The 21,012-nt window shown below is 41.6% G+C and overlaps 1 protein-coding gene and 1 long non-coding RNA gene across 6 annotated transcripts in view; one reads left to right on the top strand and one right to left on the bottom strand.

The window, feature by feature from the left end:
- pnpla6 (patatin-like phospholipase domain containing 6) overlaps positions 1 to 21,012 on the bottom strand; it is a 38,168-nt gene that overhangs the window by 5,093 nt on the left and 12,063 nt on the right. Inside the window, exons 12-32 of one of the 5 annotated variants that reach the window (XM_034239380.1) lie at positions 20,867 to 20,947; positions 20,377 to 20,512; positions 20,170 to 20,244; positions 19,183 to 19,283; positions 15,306 to 15,485; positions 14,108 to 14,185; positions 13,410 to 13,615; positions 12,872 to 13,003; positions 12,642 to 12,765; positions 11,939 to 12,052; positions 11,788 to 11,863; positions 11,539 to 11,688; positions 11,295 to 11,358; positions 10,996 to 11,164; positions 10,670 to 10,852; positions 10,293 to 10,411; positions 9,938 to 10,094; positions 5,701 to 5,817; positions 5,471 to 5,540; positions 2,412 to 2,528; positions 288 to 404 (exon numbers count right to left, since the gene is read on the bottom strand). In XM_034239380.1, the coding sequence (XP_034095271.1) occupies positions 288 to 404; positions 2,412 to 2,528; positions 5,471 to 5,540; positions 5,701 to 5,817; positions 9,938 to 10,094; positions 10,293 to 10,411; positions 10,670 to 10,852; positions 10,996 to 11,164; positions 11,295 to 11,358; positions 11,539 to 11,688; positions 11,788 to 11,863; positions 11,939 to 12,052; positions 12,642 to 12,765; positions 12,872 to 13,003; positions 13,410 to 13,615; positions 14,108 to 14,185; positions 15,306 to 15,485; positions 19,183 to 19,283; positions 20,170 to 20,244; positions 20,377 to 20,512; positions 20,867 to 20,947 (2,566 nt within the window). The remainder of the gene's footprint in view (positions 1 to 287; positions 405 to 2,411; positions 2,529 to 5,470; positions 5,541 to 5,700; positions 5,818 to 9,937; positions 10,095 to 10,292; positions 10,412 to 10,669; positions 10,853 to 10,995; positions 11,165 to 11,294; positions 11,359 to 11,538; positions 11,689 to 11,787; positions 11,864 to 11,938; positions 12,053 to 12,641; positions 12,766 to 12,871; positions 13,004 to 13,409; positions 13,616 to 14,107; positions 14,186 to 15,305; positions 15,486 to 19,182; positions 19,284 to 20,169; positions 20,245 to 20,376; positions 20,513 to 20,866; positions 20,948 to 21,012) is intronic. The other 4 variants (XM_034239381.1, XM_034239383.1, XM_034239382.1 and 1 more) reach the window with 4 other exon arrangements.
- On the top strand, positions 16,442 to 20,974 carry LOC117561771. The gene is made up of 3 exons (XR_004571429.1): positions 16,442 to 17,482; positions 20,054 to 20,270; positions 20,383 to 20,974. It is a non-coding gene; the product is annotated as an uncharacterized LOC117561771 (long non-coding RNA).

Raw genomic sequence — 21,012 nt, 5'->3', positions numbered from 1 at the left:
GTGGATATAATTTGTCTCATTTGATGGTTTGAACTGGCTCCATATTCCGACAGGGAAAACTCAGCACACTCCTCCACTACAACTTGACTTCCATTCATTCGCATTAAGAAAACCTCAAATTTACATACTTACCTTAGCCTACAAAAAACCTGATTAAAATGACTCATAATAATCATCCCCATCCCTCACTCCATCTCCCCTCTCCTCTCCTCTCCTCTGGGGGACAGCAGTTTGGTGGACATTGAGGATTGTTTTCTAGGGTGAGAGGGGGTACCACCTCTACTTGCCTGGCAGGTTGTTGATGTAGCCACCGTCCATTAGCAAGTTGCCATCTTTGGGGTCGCAGAGAGGCGGCAGGTACCCCGAGAGGGTCATGCTCGCCCGCACATAGCGCCACAGAGAGCCTGACACACCAGGAAGGGGAGGAGGAAGGGGAGGTCGATAACATCTCAATAATGTTTGCTATACGTTTCAGGTTAGTGTCGACACAGACCACAATCCCAACATAAGAGGGAGGTCGGACAAAGAAGGTAGCCGATCCCTGCAAAGGCTAGGACTGTAGTTCTGCCCACCTTTACACTCTGTAGTAAACCACCTCAAACCTCATTACCTTGCACAGAGACCCTGTGTGACTTGTGCGTAAAGGTAAAAAAGTAAATGGCAACCATCACAGAGCACCAAGGCTGGTTGAATCTCCAAACAGTGTCCCAACAACAACAGTGCTTTAGGGCATGGGGTTATATTATAAGCTTCTTTCTAAAGCAAAATCGTAGAAAAAATGTAAGATGAAACCAATCATGATATTGATTGAGAAGAATTAAAGAATAATGTATTAATTGTCTAGATGTGAGAGAATGAGCAGCGGCAGATGCTGTGACAATATTTGGAGATTCTTCACCGTGAACATGGCAGGGAAGCACCCAGCCTGCCCAGTCCTGCAGTCCAGCTCAGTGCCAGCAGGGGGCAGGAGCAGGAAGGGTGCTGCATGGGTTGGAAGGATAGGGAGCACCACAGAGAGAAGCGTTGGGGTGCATCTATGCTTGAAGTATATGTAAATGCTGAAGAATAATAAATTTACTGAAATATGACTTGAGGGGATTCACTAAAACCTACAGCTTTATGTATTTTGTACATGATGTACAAAGGGCAACAGCAGGATCCAGAACACATCATCCTAAATAATGATAACAAATCTATAGAAAAAAATTAATAAGCAATCCATGCCATCAATATATAAAGAAACATATGGCTCACAGTGCGCAACACTGGCATGCACATAGAAGCAAGCAAAGCTAGGGGAGAGGACAGGTGCTGTACATGTAGGGGAGGCTTGGCATGTTTTTGTAGGTAGAAGTGATTGAAATGAAACGGTAGCAATTCAACCGTCTTATAGAATACAAGGAAAACAAGCTGCATTACAGTCCAAAGGACAGACGCATTTAGGCCCAATGAAACGCACAATGATCCTGACCGACAGACAGATGCGATGTTGACATGGTGCAGCCGATCACTATCTCCACTAAGTGTCTCCTGCAACGCTACTAGATTTCCTTTAATGGAAGTACACAATACTGCCCAGTCCCTAATCTCACAAGGAAAATCCAGCTCAATCCATACCACTTAAAAAGGTATGTCACCCGCTAAATGACCATTTGTTCATCAATGACTTAGCCCCCCGTGACGTTTAATTCATGAAGAAAACCTTTATTTGACATGCCTTAACAGTAAACCGAGAAAAGTAAGGTGAATTAAAGCAAATGGGGGCATGCAAACAGATTTTTGGGCTAAAACTGTCCATAACCCCCCATTTAATTAATTTCAAAGTCGAGGCAAAGAATAGAAGGTAACACGCATGATTAATTGATATTCAAACGATCAGTTTGATCATTATAATGTCACGTAAGGTCATTACAAATAGTGAATACAAGCCTCATCCAGAACTTGATGGTAATTAAAGGGAAGGTTCAAAAGTTTAGCAAATCTACTTAGGGGGCCAGAAGAATCCGGACCATCATGCATCTCTCTATGTCCCATAGATGTCCAGACATGCATGGGCAAAACCTCAAACTTACTAAGAAAGTCTAAATCTCAGCAGTTATATTTAGAGGTTGTGCAAAGCCAACAGTAGAACATGTGCTGTGTGGGTGAATCGAAAAAGCCAATTGGAGTTAATGTAATATTGGCCAGTATAAGATGAGGCACTGCTTGGCTCAATCAAAAGACGTATAGTGGATTTAGTCTTTCCTTCCAAACCATGGGCTCCCAGTGTCCACCTGGTCAGGGTGGGGTTAGTTACGAGTGAGAACTTGGGAGGGAGAGGACAAGAAAGAGGAGGAGGGACGCCGAGTGGTCGATTGTCGACTTAAGGATGAGAGGAGGATGTTTTGGTGAGCGGGTTTTTAAAATCTGACCTGGGACATTGTTAACATAGCAACCATCCACAAGCAAGTGGCCATCCTTGGGGTCGCACAGGGGAGGTAAATAGGGGGTGTAGGAGGCGCTGGCTCTAACATATCGCCAGACGCAACCTGTCGGGAAATGGAGATGTAGAAGGAGGAACACATCAAATATGGACCCGACTCAACGTCACAGATGGATAAAGAGAGCAGGAAAGACATAAAGTATAGAGTATAGAGTATATAGAGAGAGAGAGAGAGAGAGAGAGAGAGAGAGAGAAGAATGCTGAGAAAGAGAGTAAAGGTAGAGAGAGAAAGATTTAGAGTAAGAAACGCCCGCAACAAAGAGAAGTAAAGTGAAAGGTTGCAAGGAGCAAAACAGAGAGGAGGGGGAATACAATGTCAACAAAAATAATTTACTTCTGCCTGTGCTATCTAACAAAACGTTCTGTTAAGAGGCCAATTTTAAATAAAAGCATACTCTAGGCCAATTAATTATAACCTTTCAAAGGCTGATAAGGAAGTATAATGGACTTTGTTCAGAATGATGACAAGATACCGAAATAATAAACACAATAACAACACAACTTAAACTAAGTATAAATAAACAGTCTGTGATATGAATGTTATCAAATACGTCGGATAAATGAAACGAGATCTAAGTAAATCAGATTTAAAACCCAAAAACAGTAATGCAAGTTTTAGTTTTGATGTGTTCATTAGGCATATAAAAAGTAGTATTAGTGTTAGATGACGAGTTCTTCAAGCAAGGTGGGAGGAAGACAGGCAGAGAGTGAGAGACAGGCAACGAGAGAGGCAAAAGAGGGAGAAAGACTGAGATAGAGTCCGTGATATCAGGAAGAGCTGTTTACTGTTTAACTAAATACTCCAGACTGTAGACTGAAGTGAAAACTGCAGGTGAAACTGGAAAAGGTTTTTAATCTTAAGTTTTCTCAGATATTAGTCTTATTTGTTTTTCTCTCTGGATAAAATATGTAATTCAAACAGGAGCGAAAGTGACACATTCAGGTTAGCATCAAGCTAGCTATGTTTGACAAAAGCACACCAGAAAAACTACAGAAAGCCCAGAATTATGATGAATGATCGAAGCAAAATGGGAGGTCATAGGGAGTCATGAGGGGGAAGCAGGGGGGAGTGTTCTGGATCCTACATGTTGATATGGACATGGGAGAGGAGTCAGCATTTTTGGGGTCAGCAACTACACAAGTTATTTGTCTATGAAGTTACCTACGGATGGACAGATCTGTGATATCTCTATGTGCACAAAGACCGGATGTCAGGATTATAATCAAAGGGCATAATCAGGGAGTTTTAGACTCAAATGTGGGAGATAAATAAACTATAAAAAATCTACAGTTATATGAATTTAGTGTATGAAAAGGCAGGAAGTTACTAAGAAAGAAGAGAAGTTTAATAGAGACAGAAAATACAAATTCTAGATATAAAAACAGTTTGAAAGATAGTTAAAAATTGGAAAATTAAAAGAACAAATAGACAACGAAAGAAAGAGTGAACTCAAATAAAAGGAGAAACCAAAGAGATAAAGGGGAGGAAACTATTGCTGTAAAAGATTGGAAAAGTAATGATAGGAAAAAGGATTTAGAGAGAGGAAGCTTTGCTCCAGCAGTTATTTCAAACACATGACAAGGTGCTAACATAAGAAAACCCCTCAAATCCAGTCACCAGCCTAAATTATAATAATTCAGAACGTTGCCTTAAGACTCGCTATGTCTTAAGTTGGTGCAACTTACTGTACATGACAGCGGTAGCATTAAATGATTTGACTGAAAAGTTAAATGGCATAGAAAAATGGCAAACTGGATTTGCAGGGTTGTTAGGGAGGTCTTTCAGGCTTCAGCTAATGTTAGGGATGGTGCATTTACTCAAGTCAAACAGAACACATTTGCAATTATATCATTAAATACAGTCACCGGCATAGAAACATCTAGAAAGTGTTTTCTTTTGCACTTATTAAGTCAAACCTGTCTCAGCCCTTGGCCGTGGTGTACTCCAAACAAGATTGAAACCGGCAGGTTTATGGAGACTAAAAAAGGGGCTTTGTTACTAAAAATGAAGAATTAATTTGGCTTTGATGGCTGCAGTGTATGCATGTTGGCTAAAGAAACCTAGTATGTTTATTTCCCCAGTCAATAACACATTATTGCTTGTAAATCATCTATAATATGATTTAAATGGCTGCTGCTTTTTGAAATGATCTCTGAGCCTTGTGTTTTTGGATTGTAGTCATTGAATTTGAGAACATTTTTACACTGTTGAGTGGAACTTAATATTGTCTATATCCAACAAGACGCAAAGTCCTCCAGCCGGTGAGGAAACTATTGCGGCCCGTCCACATGGCGGCGTGCGTTGAAGCTTCAACGCTTCTGCCCATTCACTTTGAATGGGGTGACGTCACGCTTTGCCGAACTGCTTTGTGGGAGCGTCACAAACGCATAAGGAATCCTAGTAACTATTTAGCAGCAGTTTTATAATGCAACAACTTCAATTTAGTTCGAAGTACACCCGTCTTAAACCATAAATCAGAGAGCATGCAGTCACTCGAGATGAAGCATAAACTATTACACACATTTTCGCCTATAATATTTAGAGACTTATTGTATAAATATATGAAATGCAAAAGGGCTAGTGTCACTAACATTTGAGTGCAATAGCATAGCATTACATTCACTTAGAAAATAACTTTAGCTAGGTTGCCATTTCACTCTCGACTGTCTGCTGCCAGCATTATTCAATGCTTAATTCTTTTTGATACAGGAATTGATGACAATGCCAATTTCAGAAATTAGTTTTCGGTCATAGAGAGCAGTATTATTGATTGAGTTTTGTTAAATGAAATTAATAAAATCCTTTCTTGTGTTTCTTGTGTGTATGTGCTGGCATTTATGCATGCTGGTCTAAAGCTATCAAATAGTGTACGAACTAACACACAGATGTAATGTCCTGAGCTTATCTAAATCTTAAAAAAAACACTCAGCCAATGGCGATAGTGATCTGATAAAGCGGCCACTGCAGTCAGCTCAGCTGTCACTTACCATCCTGGTGGACACGCATGGCTGAGGCCGTGATGTCAGTGGTGACGTTGAAGTATGGCAGCCACAGGTCCTGGGGGCACAGAAAGTATTACAGTGTCCTAAAGGTACCTTTTTCTAGTGACTGCTTCAAAAACATAAACCTCTCAGGGTCTGGCAGACCTTACTGCAGCAAAACATTTTAAAATATTTGAACTCCAAACTTGAGAATGACTTTTTAGGAGATTCCTCACCTCAGCTTGTTTGTCCAGGAACACTTTATAGATGCTGGTGTTGAAAGCAGCCCCAGAGAACATGGAGGTGATGGGATAGGTCAGGTCCAGCACCGTTTTAAATACCGAGTTCATGGCCTGTACAGTCAAATTGGACACAAGTTTACTGTTAATCATATATTTTAGTGGAACATGTCAGGTTGTTGCTTTTCATCAGTTTTTAAGCCAGAGCTGGAGTAGGCCTACTCGAGTCCTGGACTCGCACTCGACTCGGACTCGTGAATTTTTCGCCCACGATGATTCGGACCCAACTTGTACATTGACGCTCCAACTTGGACTCGGATTCGAGCAAGATTTGTTTTGAGTCAGATGTACTCTGTCCTGGCGTGTGCACCTGCGAGGCGAGTTCACGTACAGGGCGCCCCCCGCTATTCCAGTCTAAAGATGTCTAGAGACCCACCCCGCATCGTGCTGTATGCTTTCACACATTTTGATACGACATTGGGAAAGAGCAGCGCAAAATGCTCGTTAAATGGAAAATGATTGAAAAGAAGGCTCCGTAACACATTACTCTAAGGATCGAGTTCTGACATATAGGCTGTCTTGAACACTAGCATCAGAGTAATGTCATCTAATCAATAAATAAAGGTTCAGCCGATAACACGAAAACACATGGCTACATAATATGCAGAATGTGTCATGTTGCATGCTAAGTAGCCATGTGCTTTCTGGGGCTTAATCTTTATTGATATAATTTAAACATTCACTATAATAATTGTAGCGTCCCCGGCTGAATGATGGTCTGTTTATTGCACACCCTTGCTTGTATACAATCATTACCAACGTAAGAGTTTGTGCCCTTATCAGCCAGGTGCTAAAAACCCAATGTAACTATATGTTAATTTATTCGTCATCTATCCGTCATTATACATGTGTTTACCATAGACTGGTGTTTACACTGCTCCGTTGTTCATTAACTTCCGGTTAAAGTTCCTTCAAAATAAAAGTTACGATCTTATTACTATCAAAAACAAAACAAAAATGCAAAACGAAAAATTGACCATACAAATATAATCACTTCTAATCCAATCCAATCCACTTTATTTATATAGCACATATTAAAAACAGAGGGTTTCACCGAAGTGCTTCACAGCAGACATAACATTATAATAAAATATAATATTACAATAATAGATAAAAGGCACATAAGAATAGATAAAAAGGCATACATAAGAAAAGATAAAAGGCATAACAATCGATAAAACATAGCTTAAACTGACTCGAAAGCGAGGGAAAAGAGGTGGGTCTTCAGGCGGGACTTAAACATTTGAAGGGTGGGCGACAATTTGACATGGGGGGGCAGGTCGTTCCAGAGCCTGGGGGCTACCGCTGAGAAGGCTCGGTCTCCCCTGGTCTTTTTCCTAGTTTTTGGGACTACCAGCAGCAGCTGATCAGCCGACCTCAAAGCCCTTGAGGGGGTGTACACCTGTAGAAGGTCTGAGATGTACTCTGGGGTCAGCCCATTAAGCGATTTAAAAACAAATAATAAAATCTTAAAATGTACTCTAAAATGGACAGGAAGCCAGTGGAGGGAAGCCAGAATTGGTGTGATGTGTTTATGCTTGCGTGTTCCTGTAAGCAGCCGAGCCGCAGCGTTTTGTAACAGCTGCAGGCGTGCCAGCGAGGTCTTGTTTAGGCCGGCATAAAGTGCATTACAGTAATCTAGACGCGTAGAAACAAAAGCATGAATTACACGCTCAAAGTCTAAAAAGGATAAAACTGGTTTAATTTTGGACAGGAGCCTCAAGTGATAAAAACTGGACTTAACCACTGAGTTGATTTGTTTATCCAATTTAAAAGCACTGTCAATTTTAACGCCCAGATTTGTGACCATGGGTTTTGCATATGGTTGCAGGGAACCCAGGTCAATGGAATCACCATCACCATTTGGTCCAAATACAATGACCTCCGTTTTGCTGCCATTTCTATTTAAAAAGTTAAGCGCCATCCAGGCCTTTATGTCATTAAGACAGTCAACCAGGGGCATCAGAGAGCTGGTGTTTTGCTTTTTTAGGGGAAGGTATATTTGGGAGCCGTCCGCATAAAAGGTGTTAGGAAACACCATGTTTTGTAAAAATTAGTCCAAGGGGGAGAAGGTATAAGGAAAATAAAATGGGCCCCAAAATAGAACCTTGGGGAACTCCACAGGATAGGGGGGCAGAAGACGATGCAAATTCATCAAGTCTAACAGAGAAAGATCTCTGGGACAGATAGGACCTGAACCACTCTAAGGCAGTACCCCTGATACCCACACAGTGCTCTAGATGAGAGATAAGGATGGAGTGGTCAATCGTATCAAATGCAACTGTGAGGTCTAAGAACATAAGGAGTCACCAGAGTCTGTAGTGACCAGGAGGTCATTGAACACTCGAAGGGCAGACTCAGTAGTGTGAAGTGCTTTAAAACCGGATTGAAAAATATCAAAAATATTGTATGCATGTATAAAAGACTGCAGCTGTAAGAGTACGGTTTTCTCCAATATTTTTGAAATAAAAGGAAGCTTCGAGATGGGTCTGTAATTTGAGAAGTGTCCATATTTTAATTTTTTTTTAACAGGGGTGCCACAACCGCTTGTTTGAAATAAACTGGCACAGAACCGGACTCTAGGCTGCTATTTATAATTGTATGGACATAAGATCTAATAGTGTCCCATATCTCTTTAAAAAGTCGAGGAGGGACTGGGTCTGTGGGACAAGATGAGGGTTTTAATTTAGCAACAATGTCACTAAGAGATGACAACGACACAGATCCAAACTGCTGGAAGACAGCAGTGCATGTGATGTCAATGGAGGGGTCAAAAGAGGGTGGTGAGATACTGGCTCTAATAGTGGAGATCTTGTCTATAAAATAGCAGAGGAATTTTTCACACACCTCAGTTGAAGCTTCAATACAAGTGGATAAAGGAGAGTTTAACATAGCATCAATGGTTTTAAAAAGAACACAAGGTTTGTATAAATGACTAGAAATAATATCTGAAAAGTAACTCGTCTTTTCAGCTTTTACAATGCTCTGATACTTTCTCCAACTCTCTTTTAAAATGTCATGAGTTACATGAAGCTTGTCCTTCTTCCACCTGCGCTCAGCCTGCCGGCACTCACGCCTGGCAGCACGAGTGACGTCATTGAGCCAGGGTTCAGATTTAGCTCTGGGGTGCATGAGTTTCAGGGGAGCAACAATGTCAAGAGCTCCAGTGCAGGAAGAGAGAAAGGCTGAGGTTAATTGCTCAGTGTCCATGGAGTCAGAGGACATTGTATCAGACTGGGCTAAGTTTACAAATGCAGGGGAGAAACTAGCAGCAGTGGAGAGTTTCATCATACGACCGTGACGGACAGGAGCGCATGATGTAAGACTATGACAGGGCAGAATAAAATCAAATAGCACAGGCAGGTGATCCGATAAAGCTGCCTCACACAAATTGACATTTGAAATGAGCAGACCATGGGATAAGACTAGGTCTAATGTGTGCCCATGCTCTTGCGTAGGGCCAGAGACATGTTGTATGAAGTTAAAAGCATCTAGAACATCAAGAAAGTCTTTAGCTAGTGGTTTAGAGATACAACAGACATGCACATTAAAATCCCCGACAATTAAAAACGCTGTCATAGTTTGTCACGATACCGGCCAATAGTTCAGAGAACTCCTTTATAAAGTATTTGTTGTACTTGGGCGGTCGGTAGACCACCGCACACAGTACAGGATTAATCCGTCCCAGCTCAAACAGGCTCAGTTCAAAGGAGGAGAATGAGATAGACTCTAAAAGGAATGTAGAGGAGCAGCTACATTTCAACACATATACTGTATCCACTAAGATTAATACATGAAGACTTGTGACTCGGACTTGACTTGGGCACTCCTTGGGTGACTCAGACTTGGACTCGGACTAGGACTCGGACTCGGACTTGACTCCGACTCTCCCTAGGTGACTCGGACTTGACTTGGACACTCCTTGGGTGACTTGGACTCGACTCCGACTCTCCCTAGGTGACTCGGACTTGGACTCGAAAAGTGGGGACTCGAGAGTGACTTGGACTGGTGAATTGGTGACTTGACTACAACACTGTTTTAAGCATTTCCCTTTCAATATTTTGTAATCCACCGAATTAAAGGCTGCTCATTAACTAACCTTTTTCATTTACAAGTAAAATGTCCTAGTCTAAGACAGAAATGATTGAAACATTTATATAAATTCCAGCTGTACCTTGGACCACTCTCTGGCTCTCTGCTTGGTTCTGACGGCACTCCTCTCCTCAGCGTACAGTGCACCAATGAATGAGCCGATTGAGGTGCCACCCACTATGTCAATAGGAATCCCTGCTTCCTCCATAGCTTTGATCACACCCACATGAGAGCAGCCTCTGCATGAGTAAACACAAACTGTCAGGTACACTAGATAACTGTTTATGTTGTTAGTTGGTAAAATGACATGAGATGTTCCCTTGATATAAAAAAGTATAGTATAACATTTTTACATTACAAAATCCTTATCTGCATTAACCTACATTTTTCATATCACAAAACACAAAGGCTTTTTAAAGTCTGTAGACGTGACTCACCGGGCTCCACCTCCTCCCAGCACCAAGGCGATGCTGTTTCCGGTCAGAACTCGGGCCAGCCTAGAGAAATCACTGTGCCTGTCTGCCGTTTTCTCAAACACCTTTTCATATACATCCCTCTGCACAAACATAGAATATACACATGAAAATCACATCAAAGCTGTAACTCTAAACTAAAATGTTAAGAAAATAATGTTCTTGCCCATTTCTCAGGTTGAAGCTCAATAGATTTACCAGATATTTTTTATAAATGCACTCTACAATTTTGAAAGGACCTGATTCTGAAAGCGTACAATTATACAATATATGTACGTGGCAAATTAAAGAATAACTTTTTTTTTTTAAAGCTAGGAAAGAGAGTTAACTTTTCTGCGTACTATTTTGCTGGGGCTGCGTCTGGAGAAGACCCTGCGGGGACACTTGAGGTGCAGATGTCCAGAGCACCAGCTGCGCATGTTGAGCCACTCAACCGTCCTGGAGGGGCCTGGCCCGTCCTCTCTGTGCAGAAGGACCAGCTGCTTCAGAGCACGAACCGCTGTGTTCTCCAGCATCTGCTCCAACTGGAGGGGGGAGACAAGAGGACGGAGACAACATATGAAAATAGACAAAGAGAGTACATGTATTATTATTTGTATTTGTAAGTCTTATTGGTTAATATAATGTCCCCCCCTTTCTCTTTCTTATTTCCTAGGACCAAGCATACCTGTCCCAGAGCAGGTTCCTGGTCCCCCAGGCCGACGATGAGGATGCAGTCAGCCTGGCGGATGCAGCGCTGAGTCCATGGAGTCATGCTGCTGTCGGTCTGGTACAGGACAATCCGATTGATGTCCTCCTGCTGGGCCAGCCAGCCGGAGAGACGGTACTCATGGACACTGACGGATAAAGGAGAAAAGCAGGAATAAAGTGATGGAAAAGTGTCTCTGCTGGCAGGGTTTTATAATTAATCGCTGCCATGCGATTTATCCCTTAGAACTGAGAGGCTTTTATAATAGTTAGACTGACCTGTCCAAAGCAGAGGCACCCAGTCGCTCTCTTATAATTTCGCTGGTTAATAGAAGAGTTGGGCCTGCAAGTGTCAAAGTGAGAGAGACAAACAACAGAGGTGGTGCAAAAATATATTACTAGAGAAACAGTGAAGAACATAAAACTAATATTAGTAAATGATGAATACTTTTGTTATAACCAAACAATACCAGACTCAAGATAAAAAGGGTGTAGTGGACAAATGAAAACTGTGTGGGCCTACCGATGGCACTGAGGGCATGGCTGAGCTCCAGGTTGAATGCATTAATGGGCACATCATCACACACAGGCAGGACAGCCACCGTGGAGAGGTTGCTTGCAGGGTTGGTGACATCAGCACTGGCTGTCATGGTGGGCAGACTCAGGGCTGAGCCTGGAAGAAAGAAAGACAGAAAGTATGTTAATGGGGTATAATGTATGCTAAAGAACGTCTGTTTGTGTGCACATAAAATGCTACTAGTCATCATCTCACCTGAGAATGGCCCGCGACCATGCTGCAGGTTCCCCAGAATCTTCTGTCCTAACAAGTGGATCAGCCTCGTGACCACCTAAACACACGACAAGCATCAGAACCAGTTCAGCCGCACACACAACCACAACCAGATCTAGGAGAAGTCACTGACCTGTGGATATCGTCTTTTGATGTTGTTGAGCGTTCCCTCTGGAAGTTTGACCAGCTCTGTGTCTCTCACAGCGTGGACGGTGGTCGCTCTCGGCTGTCTGGTCAAGGCCTCCACCTAAAGCATTACACGTGAGATGTTTCAGAACCAATAAAACAGAATTATACTACAGAGGTCTTTGAGCTTAAGGCTAGTTGGATTTAAGAATGTTTTGTCTTTTTAATGCCACTGGGGACGAAAATCCTACTTCAAACTGCTTATCTTTTTAAGATATGACAGTTGAATACCTATTAAGGCCATATTTTCAGATTGCTTAATTGAAAGCCCTTTAAAAATGTGTAATGGTCCGTGGGAACCCAGTAGTAAGAAGTTGAATATAAAGACAAATAACCAATCAACCTACATCAATGATTGGAATTGTTATATTTTTATATAAATATATTTCAAAATATGAAATATACAGTATCTGTTTTAACTACCAATCTAGTAAAGAAATTATTTGTATTTAAACTGTCCGGATGTGGTTACATCTAATCAGACAACATAGCAATCAACATGAAACAAAAATACCCAATATCAGCTTATCAACACATTAAACGGATAGCTATTTTTACCTTTTCAATCTGCTTTTAGCTCAATATTTGATTTTGCTGAGATTTATTTGACATGCAGGCAGAATTCTCTGACTGAGGAGAGAAAGACTCACCACTCCGATGAGGTCTCCTCTGCCGTATTCCCCAACAAGTTCCTTCTTGCCGTTGGACTTGCGGATAACTGAACGCAGACGACCATTCAGAACAATGTAGGTGCAGTCTGACTGGTCATCCTGTCTGTATATGTGAAGAGAAGAAACACAGATATTACAGAAGACAATACATGGAAATGAATACACTGACCGAGATCAATTTGCACAGGAAAGGTCAATATTTGCTAAACCTGTAGAGAGCTCTGCCAGCCTCCACAGCCATCCAGTCAATAGCAAAGTCCATCTGCCTGACGAACGGGGACATGCGGATAGCCATGGTGTGAGCGGCACTCAGCACCACACTGGGCTGCTCCCTCATGATCCTGCAGGGGGCAGCACACAGGCACAGACATGAGCCATACTGGCTGTACAGTATCAATACTGATTGGAAGCAGATGATTTATAGTTCAAATTATAATGGTTTCAATTAATTATGAAGGAAATTAAATTAAACTACTGAAGGTTTCTAAGTAGACCTCAATGTACCTGGGTCACAGACTGTAAAAGGGAGCAATTACATTGTTTGCCCTGCATACAATTTTAGTAATGATGGTCAGTATAATTTTTTGTTGGTGAGTTTGTTGTTATGTTGTTGTATTTACATGAAACATAATATGTCCCAGGACGCAATCCAGATATTGGATTCCCAAAAACATTTTGTACAGAAAGCTTCAATTAAAAATTGAGGGTTTTTTCCTTGTTCGTGAATTTTGAAAGAGATTGACTCACTCGTAGAAATCTGACTTTGAGATCTTGACATAAGTACACTCTCTGATGGCTTTGATGGTGAAGATGAGGGGCTCTCCAGTGAGCACAGCGAGCTGGCCCACCATCTCCCCCGGGTGGGTCACAAACAGGCAGACGGCCTCCTTCTTGTCAATCATTCGCTGGTAGACATGCAGACAACCTGACAGGACAAAGTGGAGACTTGCATCCTAAAAGAGAGAAGAAGAAAAAAGAAAAAAGGGAGGAAAATGATTTGCCTTGACTACATACATCTGAAATTGTATTTGATTAGCGTTTATTTCCACTTCTACTATACTTTACAAGGCAAAGTGCAGCAAATACATATTAAATCCAGAATCTGATGTTAGTAATATAGAAAAAATAAATAAAATATAGACACACAGGTAGCAAAAAGAGTAATACATTTAATTTGTATAGCCTATTACATGTAAGTTAAACATTTTTAAATAAAGTGTAACTTCTTAAACTAGTTAAATATAGACAAAGAAAAATGAAAAAATTATGCAGGTTCTATGACAAGGATTTTTAGGGGTTAAATAATCAGCTTAACATTTTTTTTACAGTTTCCAAAGCTGCCTAACTTAAGACCCCTTGTATTCCTTTATGTCATTGCTTCTGTAGTTGAAGTTTATTATGAGTCTACAAAAAGAGTCCAGTAATTCTTGTGTTAAGTAGGCTACCTGGTCTCCCTGTCTGGCCAAGACGGCTCCAGCTTTTGCTTGGTGCAGAGTCACTTTCCCATTTAACAAAGATGGGTCCTAGATTTTAGAAGAAAGAAAAAACAACAGTCAATCAAGCAGCATTTTTGATTACATGTCTTCATTCTACTTGCATGGAGCTTAAGCTGCAGACAAATCTGCAACATGTACTTAAAGGTAGGGTATGTAAGTTTGAGAAACCGGCTCGAGATACACTTTTTGTTATATTCCATGGAATGCTCTTAACATCCCGATAGCAATGAATATCTTAAGTACTTTGAAAAGAAATCCATAAAAAATGTCATCTGTGGAAGCTGTAGTACTGTAAAAAGCACGACCAATCATTTGAGCCGGCCCGGCTAAAATAACTGGATGGCCTACCTGCCTGTCAGCCTTCCATCTGGGCACAAACTTATCTCGTGCCCTCATTGGTCATGTGTGCGTTCGTGTGTGTTGGAGGAGGGGCTCTGTAAGGAAGTGGCAGATTTTCTCCGGTCGTGTATTTTCAAATTCTAGCGCACTCGAGCTGGTTTCTCAAACTTACAAACCCTACCTTTAAGGCATCATGCTTTGGTCTCATTACACATACACTAATGTTTTGAAATATTAGGTGTAGAAATAACCGCCAAGAGGCACACAGAGAGGGTTTACCGCTTATTTCATTAAATGTGTAATAACAACTTCCTACCAGACACCATCTAAACCCTGCTGGATTTTAAGTTTTAAGAAGCTAATTTAGCATGCATAGTTTGTTACCTCATTTTTTCCCCTTACATATATTACCAAACACATGTCTCTGTGGCATGACACTGCAGCCTTCCCCCCCACCCATCTATACTCCAGGCCTAGCTCCTGTATAGTGGGCCTACTGTCTGACCACTTTTCCGCAGATGGTGCTGAGTGATTAGTGACAATGTGTTCATTCATGCAAAAAATAACAATGTAATCAGCCTACTGTTATTTCTTAATCCAGGAAAGTGGGTCCTACAGTATACTGTATATGATGAAATAAATGTATATATACAAGTTGTTTAAAAAAGCTTAAAACTGGCATTTGACAACAAATGTTGCCTTACTGTTTTTACATTTTCTGTAGTGGATTTGGCATTTTATTTAAGTGCCATTTAATACCAATATATAATAAAGACACTATATAAATAAGCAAAATAATAAAACAAACCTCAATGTTCATGAGTTTGAGGATCTCTTTCTGAGCATCCTCAAACAAAGCAGCATTGGATCGACTGGATACAGGTGTAAAAATATTGTCCACTCCCGACTCTTCCTCTGGATACAGATAGATCCCTGAGGGAACCTCGTCTACGGTCACCTTCCTCTCCCGCTGGTCCTGGGATATAGACTGCAATGGTTCACAAACATGAACATTTTTCAATATAAACTATGACTTCTTTTTAGATTGGGAGAGCTTCCCCTGCAAAAAAGTATGAATTATCTATGAGTAATAATGATGAGATGATTAACTAAGAATTACAACGTATTAAGTGTTGGATAATATCACATACTATGTCGCTGTGTTTTTAACATACTTTAATGTTTAATCCACGTTTATATTTTTAAAACTTGTATGTTTTGAACAATACAAAAAAGGTATGATTGCACTATGAGAACGTTTCTAGTAAAAACTTGTTAATATTTAAATAAACTGGATAAGATTGTTGTTATTCATGCCCTGCGGAAGTCTTTGTTCTGCAACACCACTGTAGCTTCTGCTGTAGTTAGGGTTGCAAAGGGGCGAAACATTTCCGGGAAGTTTCCGGAAAGTTTCCATGGGAAGTTAAGCTGGGGAATTTTGGAAATATTCGATGCCAAATTAAACAAAAAACATGACATTTCAACAGATCTTTTTTGTTACATTTTTTTTTTTTATTAAGTAGAACAGAACATGTTTTAATTATTTTATTGAACAATTATTTGTTTCATTGAAGAACGAAAACAGGAATGTTGAGTTAAATATTACTCATCCCCCCCAACCCCACTCATTAAAAAATGAACAAAAATGCACCCCCCATCCAAAGATCCCCACAAAGTCCCATTCAAAATGTTAAATGAAAAGAGCCCTTCTCCCTCCAAAAAGTCCCATTAAAGGAATGCTCCACTCATTAGATAATTAATCAAAACTTCAGTATTTAGTGAAACATTATGTTTAAACCATACCCTGAAGAAATCAGCGATATTCCCCGGTAAATAATGATTTTATAGCTCTTTTTTATCAAAACCTGTATATTCCGTCAGGCCGCTGCCATTTTGAGTAGTCACGTGATGGTCGTGACGTCATCCATGCGTTCACTTTGTAAACACACGAAAACATGGCGGAGTATTTGAGTTCGGACCTTTATATATACAGTCTATGGTTCGGACTCGTCAGCCGAGGAAGAAGTTTTGAGCAATATGAAGAGATTGGATGGGGGAATTCAGCCATACAGGTTCGAGCCAAGTAGTCAGAACTGTCAGGAATCCAGGGACAGTGACGATGAGGATGAACAGCACGGTGATCTTGCTGGAGACGATCCTTTTACTCGTGCAATTGATTTCGGGAGGCGAGTAGGAAGACCTGTACATGAATGGTGTACTTGCGATCGGTGTGTAGCCATGGACAATCCTCTTATGAACATATGTTGTCATGAGCTTGAAGAGCTTGAAAATAAACTGTTCACAGACGACTTGGATTGCATATGTTTACACGGGGAATTCGACACTGTGGTGTTAAGGCCCTGACACACCAAGCAGTCACCAGAGGACTCGCCGACGCTGACGTCGGCTGTTGCCTGGCCGTGTTCTCTTGCGTCTTGGCCATGTGTCGCACGGGAACACACCGCAAAGACTTCAGTGCGTGAGTGGCAATAACTCACCTTACCAGCAGGCGGCGGTAGTGTGTATTCGTCATTCAAAAGAGGCAACAACCGGAAGACAGAGAAGAAGAACAGACCGTGATATAAACAACAACAAATAGCTTGTGTGTTCCATTTTCCCTCTCGTCCATCTAAAACATGTTTCGTGCGGCACTGGAGCTATCAGCCATTGCAGTGTTACTTGTGGAAGACATTCTCAAGCAACAGTCTCTCAAGAAGCGGAAGCGAAGAATTAGGAGAAACCGCACTAATTGGGTGAAGTCATGGATACTACAGCGAGAAGCTCACGGTGCTTTCCCGAACCTGTGTCGAGAGCTGGAATTCAATGAAGTGCCAGATTTCAGAAATGTCGCTCTGCTTTTTCCTGTGCAGTTCCACACGTTGGAGGAACTCATCACTCCAATCACCCAGAGGGAAAACACCAACTACCCGGATTGCATCTCCGTGGGGACACGTCTGATGGTTACGCTGCGATTTTTGGCAACAGGTATGCAAGCTAAAGATGTTGCTATATTTAAATATGAATAGCAGTCTGTGTGTGCCTTCTTCTTAAATCGTTTGTTTACGTCTCTCACTTCCGTATCGCTTCTCATGCACTGATTCGCTAGCTGAACAGCCAATCAGAGTGATTGTTTGGTCCGACTGCCAGACCCGATCCATGGCCGATTCAATCGGCCATGGATCGGGTCAGGCAGTCCAAATAAGGCGTGTCACGGTCGACGGTTCGGGACACACCAAATTGAGTTTGGGCGACAGGACACGCTTCGTCTCCCGACTTACGAGAACAGCCGATATCGGCTTGGTGTGTCAGGGCCTTTAGAAAAAGCTGTGATTCCCTCTCTAGTTTAGCATACTCAGTCTCGTTGTCCCTGGCCCTAGAACCACGATTTGATGGGGCCGGAAAAACTGGGGGAAAATACCCACTAGCCGGTACTACGCTATATGGAAAGGCCACCAAAAACTGGCCTGGCCTGGACGATAAAGGACGTTTAAACGGGGCTACCCGCTGCAATGGAAATGCGCCATAACATACCTTATTCTTACTCCGAGCACTACTTCTGGTCCTCCGTCGCTTCACACTTGCAGAGGGCGATTTCTCAACTGGCCGAACTGGTGTCCTGGTCGGTGATGACACCAGAAAGACCGATGGTACTGCATCTCCATTAAGTAATGGTTGTTCAATAAATCCCATGTTATGTTTTATCATACTCTCAGAGTAGTCGTCCGGAAACTTGAAATGTTCGCTGCATACATGCGCCTGTGGATCTTTCGGTTCGGGCCGGCCACATTTCGCTAGCCACTGCCTCCGAACGTACTTCCTACGCTTACCTTTTGGCAACAGATGGAACCGAGCATTCCGTGGATTGTTCCTATCAGAATTGTGTCAATGTTTCGCGATACAATGAGGCATATTTGAAGAGAGTAACTACAGTAAATAACATGAACATCAACGTGTCCTCGAAACCAAACGCATGGTTTACGTCACGTCCGGTAAAATGGCGCCGCCCACAGTGTTGATGTTATTTCGGTAATTAATCAGTTTAAAATCACTGATAATGTCATCGGATTAAAAAAAAAAAAAAAAAAGACTGGCAGAGACTGGTCTGTTTTATCGGATGATAATTATTTAAAAATGAGTGTCATGAGCATACCATTCCTTTAAACATGAACATCTTCCTTCAAGCAATCCTCTGCATTTTTGCTAAAGCCTTTCAGTCAACGGGCTCTTCCTGGGCCTCATCAACATCCAACTCTGAGTCTTCCTCTTCAGCGTCACTGTCCAGCCTTGTTGAGGATGGCTCTGTGTCAGGCTCAAAGAGCCTTAGGTTTGCCCGAATGCCAACCAGTTCTTCCACTCTCACATTTGTGAGCCTGTTGTGAACCTTTGTGTGGTCTCAATAGCCATGCAGTAAGCAGTGTGCTATGGCATGGATATTCAAGTGTACTTGAATGGCATCTGTTTGTTTTAGTCAAGATAATACAAAAATATACTTTCCCCAACTATGTTTAAGTTCCCTATGAAGAGCCAACCTTCAATTTATAAAATTCCCAGTTAATTCCCATGGAAAGTTTCCATCTTTGAAAATTCCCGGAATTTTGCAACCCTAGCTGTAGTTACCAAATGTTATGTCACAAGATAAATTAACCTTATCTTCTTTGTTTCTCAAGAGTCTGCAGTGTACTGACCCGAGTAAACGTAGGAGGAGTGTTGCCATCCTCTGCAGAGACAGAGATCCGTCCCCTTTCGTACGCCATGTCAAAGTCCGATCTCAGGCCTGTCTGTAGAACTGCACAGACAAAGACATTGAGATATTCAGTATTAATTCAACAATCAGCTTTTGTTGTTAGGGGGAAAAATACTACTTCACTTCGGCAGGTTATAATGTTTAAACCCTATGGTTTAAACAGATCAAATTATGGAGCAATTTTCTGAAGATCGTATTCAGATTATTTCAAATTTGTTTTGCTAAAGCACAATGGCTGAGAATTGTTTGTTAAAACTTCAAGTTCATTACTCATGCAGGCACCAACAGTATGTAAAGTAAGAAGACTCATAAACACTTTTTTTCTTTCTTTTGCATTTTTTAAATCTAATTTTTATAAATTGTTTTTATTTGATAATGGACCTGTCTGCCTTTGTCTTCATCAATGAGTGAACACATTTGTGAAAAAAGGCGAGACTGTGAGATTTGCCCTCAGTTTCACTTCACTGCTGGTTCTCATGTTTCAACATCTGTGTTGTCATGCCATACATTTCTCTGAGTTAACATGCCGTTACCTGCAGAGGGTAAAGATAAGTCCTTCTTATTGCACTGTGCTTCATTTGAAAAAGCGGGATAAAAAAACAAGCAAACTAAATGGGGGTAAAAGCTTGACTAAAAATGATTTCAATATGACAGGCGTGAACATGCCCAGAAACTAAGTATTGTACGTGTTGTTTATTGTAGATTGGTATGACATGAGAAGAGCTGAGGGGTTGGTATTAGACACGGGAGCTGACCCTTTTGTGTTGCCGTTGTCAACAAATCTTCTTTCCACTCTGATCCCTTCCCCTCAGGCATCTCAGCAATGTTTCTACGCAAGTGCCTTCTCAAAATAGCACATCGTACAGCTGAAACTGAAGAACATTAAGAAAAAATGATCTCTCTGTGAACAGGGGCAGAAGTCCCTCACCGGCAATGTCCACAGGCATGGAGATGGTCCTGCTGAGAGTTGGCACTGTTGCTCCGTCCTTCCCTTGTTCCCCTCCTGTAGGTACATATAGAAAATCACTGGTAAGGAATTTAAAGATAAACTAAACCCAAAACGGTGGCAGAAATAGAGAGTTAAGATTTTTATTTCACACAGATAATCATTTCCTCTCTGTCTTTTTCTCCCTACCTGTAGCTTCACCCTTAACGGCAGCTTCTCGATGCTCCTCTGTCACAGTCAGGCTGCCGAAGCGCTTACCATGCCGGATGGGACTGGTGCGAGTTGGATGGGGAGATGGAGGTGGAAGACGTGAGGGCTGCATTTCCTACAGGACCATTGCAAATGATATGTGTATGATGTGAGATGGGGGAGAGGTGAAACAGAGACAAAGCATTAGCTTATTGCAACTCAATTTGTAATAAAAACAGCATGTGTGCTGAGTTTATAGCGCTGAATTCCTGAAAAATGCCAAACCACATCACCAGCAGATGTTTCAATGGGAATGTATTGTGTGTGTGTGTGTGTGTGTGTGTGTGTGTGTGTGTGTGTGTGTGTGTGTGTGTGTGTGTGTGTGTGTGTGTGTGTGTGTGTGTGTGTGTGTGTGTGTGTGTGTGTGTGTGTGTGTGTGTGTGTGTGTGTGTGTGTGTGTGTGTGTGTGTGTGTGTGTGTGTGAACTCACATGGCTGAAGAGCTCATTGGTGAGCCCCAGATAGTTGTGCAGGGCTAGGACTGTTACTCTTTGGAGACGAACCATGATAATCTAAACAAATAAAACAGGAAGTGAGTCGTTTTTTCACATTAATGCGAACTGACACAACATTATAA

The sequence above is a fragment of the Gymnodraco acuticeps genome, unplaced genomic scaffold, assembly GCF_902827175.1.
Source record: "Gymnodraco acuticeps unplaced genomic scaffold, fGymAcu1.1, whole genome shotgun sequence".
Classification (NCBI taxonomy): Eukaryota; Metazoa; Chordata; class Actinopteri; order Perciformes; family Bathydraconidae; genus Gymnodraco; species Gymnodraco acuticeps.
Note: the sequence above shows the minus strand (reverse complement) of the source record. Positions and strands in the feature narration are given on the sequence as shown.